This window comes from Acipenser ruthenus, chromosome 3 (genome assembly GCF_902713425.1).
Source record: "Acipenser ruthenus chromosome 3, fAciRut3.2 maternal haplotype, whole genome shotgun sequence".
NCBI lineage: Eukaryota > Metazoa > Chordata > Actinopteri > Acipenseriformes > Acipenseridae > Acipenser > Acipenser ruthenus.
In genome coordinates this window covers 38,348,430-38,360,524 of record NC_081191.1, presented here as the reverse complement: position 1 = coordinate 38,360,524, position 12,095 = coordinate 38,348,430, and the positions used below count along the sequence as shown (strand labels likewise).

Here is a 12,095-nt window from a genome sequence, read left to right as displayed (position 1 = left end):
CAGCAAGATTGTTGTATTTTTTTTTTCTTTTCAGGACAAATGTCTATCATATTTTTGCAGGACTTTTTCAGATTACTTACTAATGCTTGCTCTTGAAATAGTGAAAAAAAAAGCACTTCAGAAGTTTGCTTGTAAGAAGCACAGCAAAGAAATTGACTGGCGGACAGATGGACAGACAGACAGACATATAACATCCAAAGGAGCCGTCTAAGACACACACATTGGTACATATAATTGTAATTATGTTTTCTCAGCTATATCAAGCAGCAAAAATATTCATTAAGAGACACACTTGTATTACTTGTATTTGATTTATCCCATATCCATCCATTTGAAATTGATGAGGGGTCCCCGAGTGGCTCACCGGGTAAAATCACAGCCGCATGGTGTGCAAGCGCAGGTTCGCATCCTGGCTGTGTGAAGTGGCCAGTCCTCGCTGGGGATTCCAAAGGGAGTGTCACATCGGCTCTGGCGCTCCCATGGGTTAGAGAGGAAAAACCATCAGGGACTATTTCTCCTCATCGCGCTACAGCGAACCCTGCTAGCCACGTGCCCATTGAGCTCAAAATTGGACAACTGCAGGGCTGGCCTTTGTCCTCAAGGGGTCGGTAGCTTGCTGACATTCGTTATCAAGTTCCTGGGTGTAAAAGAGGAAGACGGCCTGGTCTTGGGATCAGAGGACGCCCACTGAACCTTCAGGTCTCCTGAGCTGTATGGGGAATTACTGCAGTGAGCGGAAAAACTGATTGGACAAATTGGGGAGAAATCAGGGGTAAAATAATTGGGCACACTAAAATAAAAATACAAATAATAAATAATAAAATTATAATATTTAAATAAATAAAAATTCATGATGTGACCACGCTTTATGGAACAATCTATTCTCTCAAATCTATCAAACGTAATTATTTACTATATTTATATTATCCTATTTGATTTTGGTCTTATTTACTACTGACTTTAGTGTATTTTATAACTGCTCTTATCTGTAATGAGATATTTTGTAACAACTCTAAGTCGTCCTGGATGGGCGTCTGCTAAAATAAATAAATAAATAAATAAATAAATAAATAAATAAATAAATAAATAATAACAGTAAAAGATTGCTTAAAGCACTAAAAACAAATCTATTAAGCAATAGTGTTGTCTCTCACGTCGCAAATTTCACTGCCAGTGAAGATGTATTGTGCCATGTTCTGTGCTGTACTTGCTACTTTATGTTGAAAAGAAGTGACTCCATTTATTGAAGCAAACCCGACTGAATTAAACAGAAGAAAAACACCACAAAGTGCAAAAACAAAAGAATTTCAAACAAATGCTCCACTAAATACACTGGTTTAATATATTACTTGTCTGGGCCGAATAAAACAAGGTGGAAAAAAGATTAAATTGTCTGAATACAGCCATCAGTAGTCCCAGAGGAAATAAAACTAAATATCCTTTCAAACAGATTCTGCAAACATAGACCCGGGGCCTTTACAGAACAGCTTTTATGTTGCATTTACAATCCAATGACAAATTCACAGATTTTCAATATCAGAACTATTCTTTTCATTTGTAGTCTCTTCACCAATCTGGCCAGTATTGTACTGGTGGATAATTCTGTGCAAATTATTATCGCAGAGAAAACCTTCGAATACATCAATATAAAAAAACACAAGAAACAGCTTGCAGCTCTTTCAAAAAACCTTCCTAAATGTTCTATGGTCCTACCATCAATAACGTTTTGGTTCACATTGACATAACAAGACTTTACAGATTAGGGACATAAACATGGGTTTAAATTAGATGGTCATGGGTTCAGTAACTTTTAAAAGCATTCAAAGTCTGGGCATATCTTTTTGCATTACAATGCCACAAACTACGTACAGGAAAAGTATGGGTTCTAAATAATCACCCTATAAATCATTTGATTAGGATTCAGCTGCAGTTTTTCCTCTGACGTAAATCGCCAGGTGTAGTGTTTTTATCAGAGCAGAGCGCATTCTGTCCATGTATTATTGTGTAATGTTAAGGCCATTATGATGGCGATAATTAGCTAAACATAGAAGTAGATTTTATTTTATTTTATTAGAATGTAGCGTTTTTTGTTCCTCGCCTACAAGCTAAAATGTGTTTTAATATACAGTAATCCGTCACGTAGCTGCCTGTCAAATATCCTCCCGTCACATATCTGCCCTAACCGTTTATCCACCATGATCAACCTCTTCAGCAACGTTAGTTTATTACTGAACAGAGAAGATTAGTTCAAAGATTGTAGATCTTACCAAAGTGTTATGTGAGCTGTTCAGTGTGTTGATATGAAAATAAATCCTGTTCGCCTGCGGGGTCGTATCAACTTCAACCTCCGTCTCGATCTCCTGCTTGTCACTCAGCAGCGAATGCACAGATCCACACGGCAGATGGCTACCCTGTCACAAGCATATCTTTCAAAACAAGGGATTTAGGGGCGCTCCCTAATAAAAGCTGGATCTCAAAACGATAATTGTGTGAATATTGTAATTGTTACAGCTGTGAATAATAGTATTTAAAATAGATTAATTTATCCGCTTTTTTACATATCTGCCCTTACTCTGGTCCCACTGCAGTTGGATATGTGATGGATTACTGATTACCTACTCTCTCCTGTAGCACGTCCTCCAACTCCATGATTGGTATTAATTTTAAACAACATGACATTAAATTAAAACTATGTTGTTCTTCTAATCACAAGACTGAACGAGATTAAAATCCATGCGTCTTTTTTTCTGCGCTGATTTCTGGCTGTTTTAATTCCCTTAGCAACAATTGCTAGAAGTAATTACCTTACAACTAGTTTTTTTTTTCTAAACTCTTTGGTGAGGGAGATACATCAGAGGTAATTCATGTTGGTAAACTTTTCAAAATAAGCTGTACTAAGGGAGGGAAATGAATAGAAAATAGGTGAAGTGAAAATTTGACCAACGTTTATTTCTGGTTCAGTAACTTTACTGGGCACATTTTTACTGTCCAGAGTTGGGGTCAATTCCATTTTTTTAATTCCAATTCCATTTCCAATCCCAGTTCCCTTTTATATAATTCCAATTCCTATTCTGTTTTACAGCATAGTCTTTACTGAGGTTTATGCCACTGGCTTTATCAGGTTACCTGACAAGTTCATAAAAGCAGCATTGATGTATGACCAGGGTGTCACAAAGGAACAAGGCAGTTTGTTGACTCTTGATACTATAAACTGCACCCCGGCAGTCTTGTTTTCGTGACAGACTGTCATACACCATCACTTTCCACAACACATGAAAAGCAGACACACCCAACTTTGCCTACTGTGTCATGTACTGCAGTTGTGCACGGTTTCAGCTGGTAACAGCTACCTTATGATAATAAAATTGTATGAATAAACAGTGCATGTAAATACAAGCTCCAACTCCTCCACAGGTACATGTCAATTATATATTAAAAAAACAGCTTTTATTACATTTTACATGTAGGGTGACCAGATTTTCAAAGCTCAAAACCAGGATGCATTGTTAAATAATTGATAATACTATTTAAATAGCCATCCTCTCACTTAGTGTTATCTTTTTTTTAAGCAGTTAATTTCAGTACACTCCTGGGTGTATAATTTGTGGCTAATTAGTTTAAATAGCCATATTGTGTTACATACGTGTTGCTACTTTTATATGGAGTATTATTAGTAATAATAATACAAAATTAAATCATTAAAAATACCTTTACGTTTTGGAATTTTTCTTTCTTTTTTTTTTACTCACTGCATCAAGCTCTATTTATTGACGTTGTTGTGGTTTAACCTGGTGATTTCAGGTGCTTGCGTTGCTGATGTGCTTGCAACCTCTCGCTGCTCTGCCTAGTGTCTGTGCTAAATCTCACCAGAACTGAACAGCTACGAAATGACCACATTACACACAATTGTAGATTCATACTGAATATAAACTAAATGAAAACGCAAGGTGCACTGAGGCATAAGCACATGCATCTGTGTTAATCAGTTTATGTTCTTCATTACCCTAGTACCTTCTTTATATTTTATTTTGCTTTCATTGCATGTGCCATAAACTAAAAGCTGTTGTTTACGTTATTTTGACAAAAGGTATTTAGTGTCGCGCTACATGAAGTGACTAAATCTCGGGTCACTGTGACCTTTAATGGAAAACTGGGACTGTCCCGGCTAAACCGCATCGTCTGGTCTCCCTATTTATATGGCTCAGCCACACAATTGTCTCTCAGAATGGCAAGGCTGCTGACTTACAGAGCGCTACTCTTTGGGATATACAGTGAACATGTCACCTACAGAACTGAAGAATTCCAGGCAAATTCCAAATGCTCTAAAAATACCCAGCTGTGCTTTATACCAGCATGTTAAAGGCTGATCAGTCAACCTCTTAGTAAGTTTCTGTTTTAATAAAGTATTTGTATTTACTTATGTATACAGTATGTATAATATATAATGACATTGCTCAACCCACTCCCATTTGAATAGTTCCAAAATACAATACACATAAATAAATACATGTAATGGAAGTGAGGTGTGGCAGTTTTTTCTCTTGAAACTGATTTTTTTTTTTTTTTTTTGCAAACCACTGCCCAGTCAGAAGGGCCAGAAGAGAATTTAGGAACCTGTACTTTAGTCCAAAGTTACATAGAAGTACAGCGAAGAGACTAGTAGAGCGTGTGTGGGGGGTACTTACAGCAGGTTGGCCAGAGCAGTAAAGGTAGCTAGCGTGGGACTGGTAGTGGAGGCTGGCCCGAGGAAAGCTGTACGTGTTCCAGGCAGCCTGGCTACTGTTCCACTGAGAGGTAAAGCCAGGACTCATGGTCACTCTTGACTTACTGTTTTGGTATGCTCTCAGTGCAGTGCTAGACTGTAAAAGGGGGGAAACAAAATAAATCCATCAATGTCAGACCTGCACACCGACCTCGTCTATTTCCTTCAGCCCTGCCCCTTGAAGCTGGGTATTGGAAAGCTGCTTCCATAACCCTGTTAAAGTGAATGTATTTCCCTTTAGCCCTTTACATAGTGTCACTGCTCGAGAAGTTTGTAAAGCTGAATTTTAAGAGGCTGCTCAAGTTTCACATATTGCAAATGTATTGATCAACTTAATAACAACATAAGCACTAGGGTTATTAATTAATCACAGTTAATTTACACGATTAACGCGTTCATTTTTTAACACGTGTTAATCACACTGCTGTGTCTTGAGCCTTTCGGCATATTAGGACATCGTCATTTCTCACGTCTCAGCGTCAGTTATCAGGAATTTCTTTGTCATGGATCATTTCGTTTGGCGATCAGTCGTCAACATACACAAGCAGCTCTTCTGCTACAGACAATAACAATACAACAACAAATTAAACTGACCAGTTTCGACAGAAATTCAGGATCGCTGCAAGCTCATAAATCAAGCTAAGTATGATAATATTAAGATTTTTTTTTTTTAAAGTGTAGGCTGTGTTGCTGCTTTTTTTTTGCACATAGTATGTAAAGCCTACCAATTTTTCTTGTTAGTCTGCAGTTTTTGGATATGATGACAAAGTTTTTTTTTTTTTTATGTTCTCTTCACAATGAACAGTTCATTTCCTAGAAGTGCTTACTATAGCTACATATTTATAATTTTATTTAAAAAAAAAAATATTTATTTCAGTCCACAATCACATTTAAATATAGATATCCTATTTATTCTGTTTTCTGACCTCCGTATGGTGCTGATCAAGCTTGAACCACACGTTTTATTGTGTTGGTTGTATTTGTAATTTCTAAATTATTGCCCCTGGTAAATTTTGGTGACGGTCTCAATAGGTACATTTCTTGGTTAAATGAATACATTTTAAACGATTTTATTTACAGTTAAGAATAAAAATAATAATAATTAGAACTTTACGGCTTACAAGGAGTTATTGTGAAATGTAAGCATTCTGACTGTTTGCCCTCCATTCGTTGCCATTCAGTCAGTTGTAGACATCGCTTTTCATAGACCTTTTTTTCAACGGTGTTCATTCTATGCACAATATATGCAACTAGAGCAATGCTGAAATTTGATTGGCCCACGGCAGCCATGTTTTTTCCTGTAGCATCTTCATTTGGGCAAACCATACTTGAATCATGTATGCTAAGTTTTGCTTCGATCAGATTAGCGGTTTTGGAGAAGAAGACATTTGTGTATTAATTAGGTATCCAACATGGCCGCCATACCACTGAACCAATCAGCTTCATTTCCCCATGCATCTTGGACAATCCCTATACCACGTTTCAGGACTCTGCGATAAGTGGTTTCCGACAAAAAGATGTTTGTAAATTGTCCAACATTTTTCGTAACATCCAATATGGCTGCCAAACCATGTGACCAATCACGTTCATTCAACTGTGGACATTAGTTTCCATTGGCGTTTACAACTCTGTGAAATTTCAAGAGTTTTCATGCAACGGTTTTCATTTTAGGCAACTTTTAAGATTTTGTGGGCAGAAAGAAAAATAATAATAATAATAATAATAATAATAATAATAATAATAATAATAATAATAATAATCTTAACAACAACAGTAATAACAACATCAGTAATAAAACTAATTTAAATTACGTAGATGTAGTAATTAACCAGTAAAAAACCGAGTTACAATTCGGCCCACCAATGGTCGTCCAGTTCTTAGTTAGTGATTGTTCCCAAAACCTTGTTCCATTGCCCTGGTGCAAGACTGTGAAGTAGAACCCCCCCCCCCCCCAAAAAAAAAAAAGAAAAGAAAAAAAAGCACAGCTCTGAAAATCTGAATCGGGCAAAAAAAATGTTTTATTTGTCAACAAAACATATTCTAATTTTATTTTAAGATGACTGTGAACAACACACTAATCAATCAAGTAACAGTATAGCCAAACATTTTAATAAATCAGTTATGTTACAAAATGAATCAATTTGACTAATAACCCGATTTAGTTAATATTGAAACATAATAGCTTCAAATTAGTCACAAAACGTATTAATAGTACAAAAGTTAGTATGAAAACATCTCTATAAAAAAACACATGTGCATCTCAAAACCTAACCCACAGTACAAATGCATTTGTTACAACTCATAAGTGAAAACATAATTCTATGAACACAACTAGATGGTAACTTTACAAGTAAAGTTGTGGGCTTGCTTTATTGGGAAGTGGCAGTCTCGACCGCACACGTAATCCTGGCAGAAAAGAAAGAAAGAAAGGATTTGGTCGGTCATTTGGCCCAGGACAACCTCAAATCGGCTCAGCACCGGCAAAAGCAGCATTACAATAAAAATACATGAATTAGAACCTTTCGACCTGGAGACAAGGTAATGCTGCTGCCTCCCTCAGAATCAAAATTATGTGCTAAATGGCAGGGGCCATATGAAGTGATTTGGGCTATAAGCAAGGTGAATTATAAAATTAGACAGCCTGATTGCCGTAATGAACGTGAAATTGATCATGTACATTTATTAAAGCCCTGGCACTAAAATAATTTTGATGGGGGAACAATTGGTTCCAGATCAGCAACGGGAGCTGCGTAAGCTTATTGAGGAGTTCAGCGATGCTTTTTCTGACTTGCCCGGCAGGACTAACTTGGTTGAATGTGACATTATCTCTCCCTTAGATGTCTCAGTACGAGAGAGACCTTACCGGATCCTGGAAAGTCAACGAAGTGGCATTCGCAAAGAGGTATGGGACATGCTCGAACTTGAGGTGATTGAGCCTTCCAGGAGCGAATGGTGCAGTCCACTTGTCATAGTGGCCAAGAAAGATGTGATTCTGTGTGAACTTCTGGAAGGTAAACGCTATTGCCAAGTTCGATGCGTACCCTATGCCTCGGGTCGACGAACTTCTAGATAGAGTGGGAAAGACGAAGTTTATCGCTACTCTGGACCTGACAAAGGGATATTGGCAGATCCCCTTGACCAGCAGTTCTAGAGAGAAAAAAACACATTTTCAACACCATAAGGGCTGTTCCACTTTAAAACCATGCCGTTTGGGCTACATAGTGTGCCTGCTGCATTTCAGAGACTTATGCCCACATCATGAATATGCAGCAGCGTATATCGATGATGTGGTTATTTACAGCTCCGCCTGGCGAGAGAATCTGGAATTACAGCCCTTCATGTACCACATGGTACACCGTGCGAGGAAAGACCACCAAAATGTGGATTATTTTCCCTGGGAGGGGGGAGTAATGGGAAAGGTTGATTCAGCCGACTGTTCCTTCGGCTCCACTCTGAGTGGTGGGATATGTGACAGAAATACAGTGATTCTTGGTGGTAAATCTCCCTCCCGACCTGTGAGGGCGCTAAGTTATGAGGCGGTAAGCCTGTCTCCTGATTACGCACTGCACCACTCCTGCACCTGTACACTGCAGCCACTTTGCCACAGTAGTATACTAAAAGAAACTAAAATACCAGAAGTCTTACTTGATGTCTTTAAGATTAAATTATGATAATGTTGTGTATGAAAGTTAAAAGTGTTTTGGTTTAAAAATCAGCCATATTTTAAGAGTTAAACTAAAGAAAGAAAGAAATGTGTACTGAGTTGTGTTTTCTCAGGCAACAAACTTGGAAATAGTTCAAAACAATGGGTATAGCTTTGACAAGAACATGCTTGTGTATTAAACTTATATATAGAAAAAACATTCTACCTTTAAAAAAAGTGTTTTTTTTCTAGTAAGGTAAAAAAAAATAGATAAGGAAAAGTTAAGAAAAAAATCATGTAGTTTAAAAAGCCAATCTAGAAGCAGGTCACCACAATGTGAGCAGTAACACACTGACACACTGACACGCTTCACAGAGTGGCTAAGCTGCTCCAACAAATGCACTGCAAAATACGATAGTTATCACAGTAAGCAATTAGCTTGTAAATAAATGAGTGATGTTTTAAATAGATGGGCTGAGAAAGATATTCAATCACAACTTCAAAGCAATATCTGGAACAGAAAAGTTAAAGAGGAGTCACCTTCTTTGTTTTGGAAATGAGCTAAAACAGGAGAACAAAGGAAGTTGTGCAAGAAATGAATGAAACCCTCAAAAAGAATTAAAGCCTTAAAATGTTTAAGATCCACATGATTTCCATTACATGAGAGTAGGTGTTAAAACTTCATGCTGATATTGGATTCAGCTCTAGCCAAGATAAGCACCAACTAAGACATCATTTCTTTTACTGTAAACTATGTGTGATTCATCTGTGTTTCCTTCCATCTGATGTCCTTTTGCATGATGTTGATGGCTGAAGTGTAATGCTGGCTCCAGGGATCAGCCTATTTTGCCTCCCTGATGCATCAACACAAACTACAGCTGCAATGCTGGCTCCAGGGATCAACCACATTGCGGCCTCCCTAGCGCATCAGCATGACAGCCGTCTGGACTGAGCTGAGTAGGCTACTTCTCTGGGGTTTTCAAGTAGGCACCTTCCATTATTGGTGTTTCGTCGACTAGCCCATAACACCTTAAGGGGGCTTGACAGTGATTCTGGTGCCACAGCATCACCCACCTCCGTCCCCCACTCAGCTAAGCCCAGCTTACTTACCTTCCTTTACATCAATGTTTTTTTTATTATTATTATTTCTGCTGTGCTTGAGGTCCACAACCAGAATCTTTTCGTCTCAACCAGAGCCAGTTGCTGCTCCTCTCTGCTGCTTCAGATAAGTTCTTCACTATGCGTTGCAACTCTTGACCACTGAATCCGATGTCTCTGAGAAACCGGGTTGTGGAGTGTGCCACAAATCTTTGACAACCCACCTCCACTGGGTAAACCTGGACTCTCCATCCTTGCTGTTCCGCTTCAGCAGCTAGTTGAGCGTACCGAAGTTTCTTCCTTTCGTACGCCTCATCCACAGCATCGTCCTATGGCACAAACTCTACCCAGTGAACAAGGTGTGCTGATCCAGACCACAAGACAATATCAGGTCGAAGGTTGGTGGCAATCTCAGGTGGGAAAATAAGCCATTGTCCAACATCTGTCAGCATTTTCCAGTCTCTAGCAGCTTCCAGTTATCCTAGACAAATTTTGGTTTTAATACCTTTTCTTGGTGGTTGCTCCCCTGGACGGAGGAATGTTGTACTTTGTGTGTCATACATTGCCGGAATTGGTGGCAACCTGTTGGTCATGCTACGCTTGTCTTCCAATGCTAAGGCCAAACATCGCAGCAACTGGTCATGACGCCAAGTAAACCGTCCTTGGCTAAGACCCACCTTACATCCTGTCAAAATGTGTCTTAATGTAGCTGCCAATGGACACATTGAACACCACGGATCCTCTCCTACCGATAGATTAAGGTTCTGTGGTGATGGGAGAACATTATATGTTGACCTGATGAGGAAACTGATCCTGCCCTGTTCCATTGTCCATAAATCTCGCCAGCCGATCTTGCGTTGTTCCACACTCTCCCATCTCATCCATTCTCCCTGCTTGGCCTGGGAAACTGCCTTTACGCACCTCATCCTCGGCTCCTGATTTTTCACCTCCTTGACTACCAAATTCCTCCGTTGAGCTGGGGCTGCTTTGTGCCATGTAGGAGGAGCTGAACTGAGACCAAGACCCCCTCTTCCATGCTGAACTTGCCCCATGATATCACCGATTCGAAGGGCAGTCTTTGCATCTTCCACAGCTTCCTTTGCTGCCCACTTTCTTCCAGTTTTCAACACAGGTGCTGCCTCCCTCACACATTCGTCATGTGACTCTACCAATGTCATTTCCAATCGAACCTTGGTGCACTTAAACTCCTCGGTTAGAGATGAGACTGGCAGCTGCAGTATCCCTTTACCATATAGTCCTACTCTGCTGAGGCAGCGTGGAACTCCTAACCATTAACTGACGTATGAACTGAATAAAGCTTCCAGCTTCTCTACTGTTGTCAAGGAAACCGCATACACAGTGAGTGGCCACAGAAGTCTTGGCAGTAGACCAAACTGAAAGCACCAGAGTTTAAGTTTGCCTGGTAAAGCGCTGCTGTCTGCTCTTCAACCCTTGCACTGCTTGTTGTCTCACTTCTCCCACGCAAACTGTGTCCTTTAGGTCCCCATCACACCATCTCCCAAGACTTTTCACAGGCTTCTCAGACACTGTTGATATTGCCTCCCCGTTATATAGAACCTCTTATCCACTACTTTACCTTTAATTACAGAGATGCTCCTTGAGTGGGCTTGAATTGCATTTGTGCCCATTCAATGTTATTGATTAGTTTGCCCAATAACCAATTAGTGCAGGCTACTGTTGTCATGATTGAAGCCAAGTGTTCTCCTCCCACTACCCATTTAGATGCCCTCATAATTACTTCCATTGCCATGGTAAAAGTCAGTGCAGAAATGGTGCATCCTACCATCATTCCAACTTCTAGACATTGCCATGTAGTGGTGAATTCTGAAGTCGAAAAACAAAACTGAAAATCTCCGAAGTAAGCTTCACTAAGTTTGTTATTGTCCTCGGTACACTGAAAAAATGAAATGCTGCCCAAAGAAGTTCATGTGGTACTGAACCGTATGTATTAGCTAAATCCAGGAATGTCACATGGAGCTCCATCCTCTCCTTTTTAGCTGTTTGAATTTGCTGCCAGATCACACTGATGTACTCTAAGCATCCTGGGAAACCTGGAATACCGGCTTTCTGTACTGAAGTGTAAATGAAGCAGTTCTTCAATAGGTAAGCTGATAATCTCTGAGCAACAATGTTGAAGAAAATCTTCCCTTCCATGTTTAACAGGGATGCAGTGTGGAGTAGTGGTTAGGGCTCTGGACTCTTGACCGGAGGGTTGTGGGTTCAATCCCCAGTGGGGGACACTGCTGCTGTACCCTTGAGCAAGGTACTTTACCTAGATTGCTCCAGTAAAAACCCAACTGTATAAATGGGTAATTGTATGTAAAAAAAAAAAATAATAATAATAATGTAATTGTATGTAAAAATAATGTGATATCTTGTAACAATTGTAAGTCGCCCTGGATAAGGGCGTCTGCTAAGAAATAAATAATAATAAATAATAATAAATATAGTGAAAATGACTGATACTGGTAGAATCTTTTTCTTTGGGTATAAAGACCCCACCTGCTTATGCGCCATGCTCTTGGTATCACCTGTTTTTCCCATGCTACTTTCATCAATTTCTACAGAATT

At 39.2% G+C, this 12,095-nt stretch overlaps 1 protein-coding gene across 3 annotated transcripts in view; it reads right to left on the bottom strand.

The window, feature by feature from the left end:
* Positions 1 to 12,095, bottom strand: part of LOC117394419 (RNA-binding motif, single-stranded-interacting protein 3) — a 445,596-nt gene that overhangs the window by 318,996 nt on the left and 114,505 nt on the right. For all 3 annotated transcript variants that reach the window (XM_059012898.1, XM_059012897.1, XM_059012899.1), the window contains one exon: positions 4,686 to 4,859. In XM_059012898.1, coding sequence (XP_058868881.1) covers positions 4,686 to 4,859 — 174 coding nt within the window. The remainder of the gene's footprint in view (positions 1 to 4,685; positions 4,860 to 12,095) is intronic.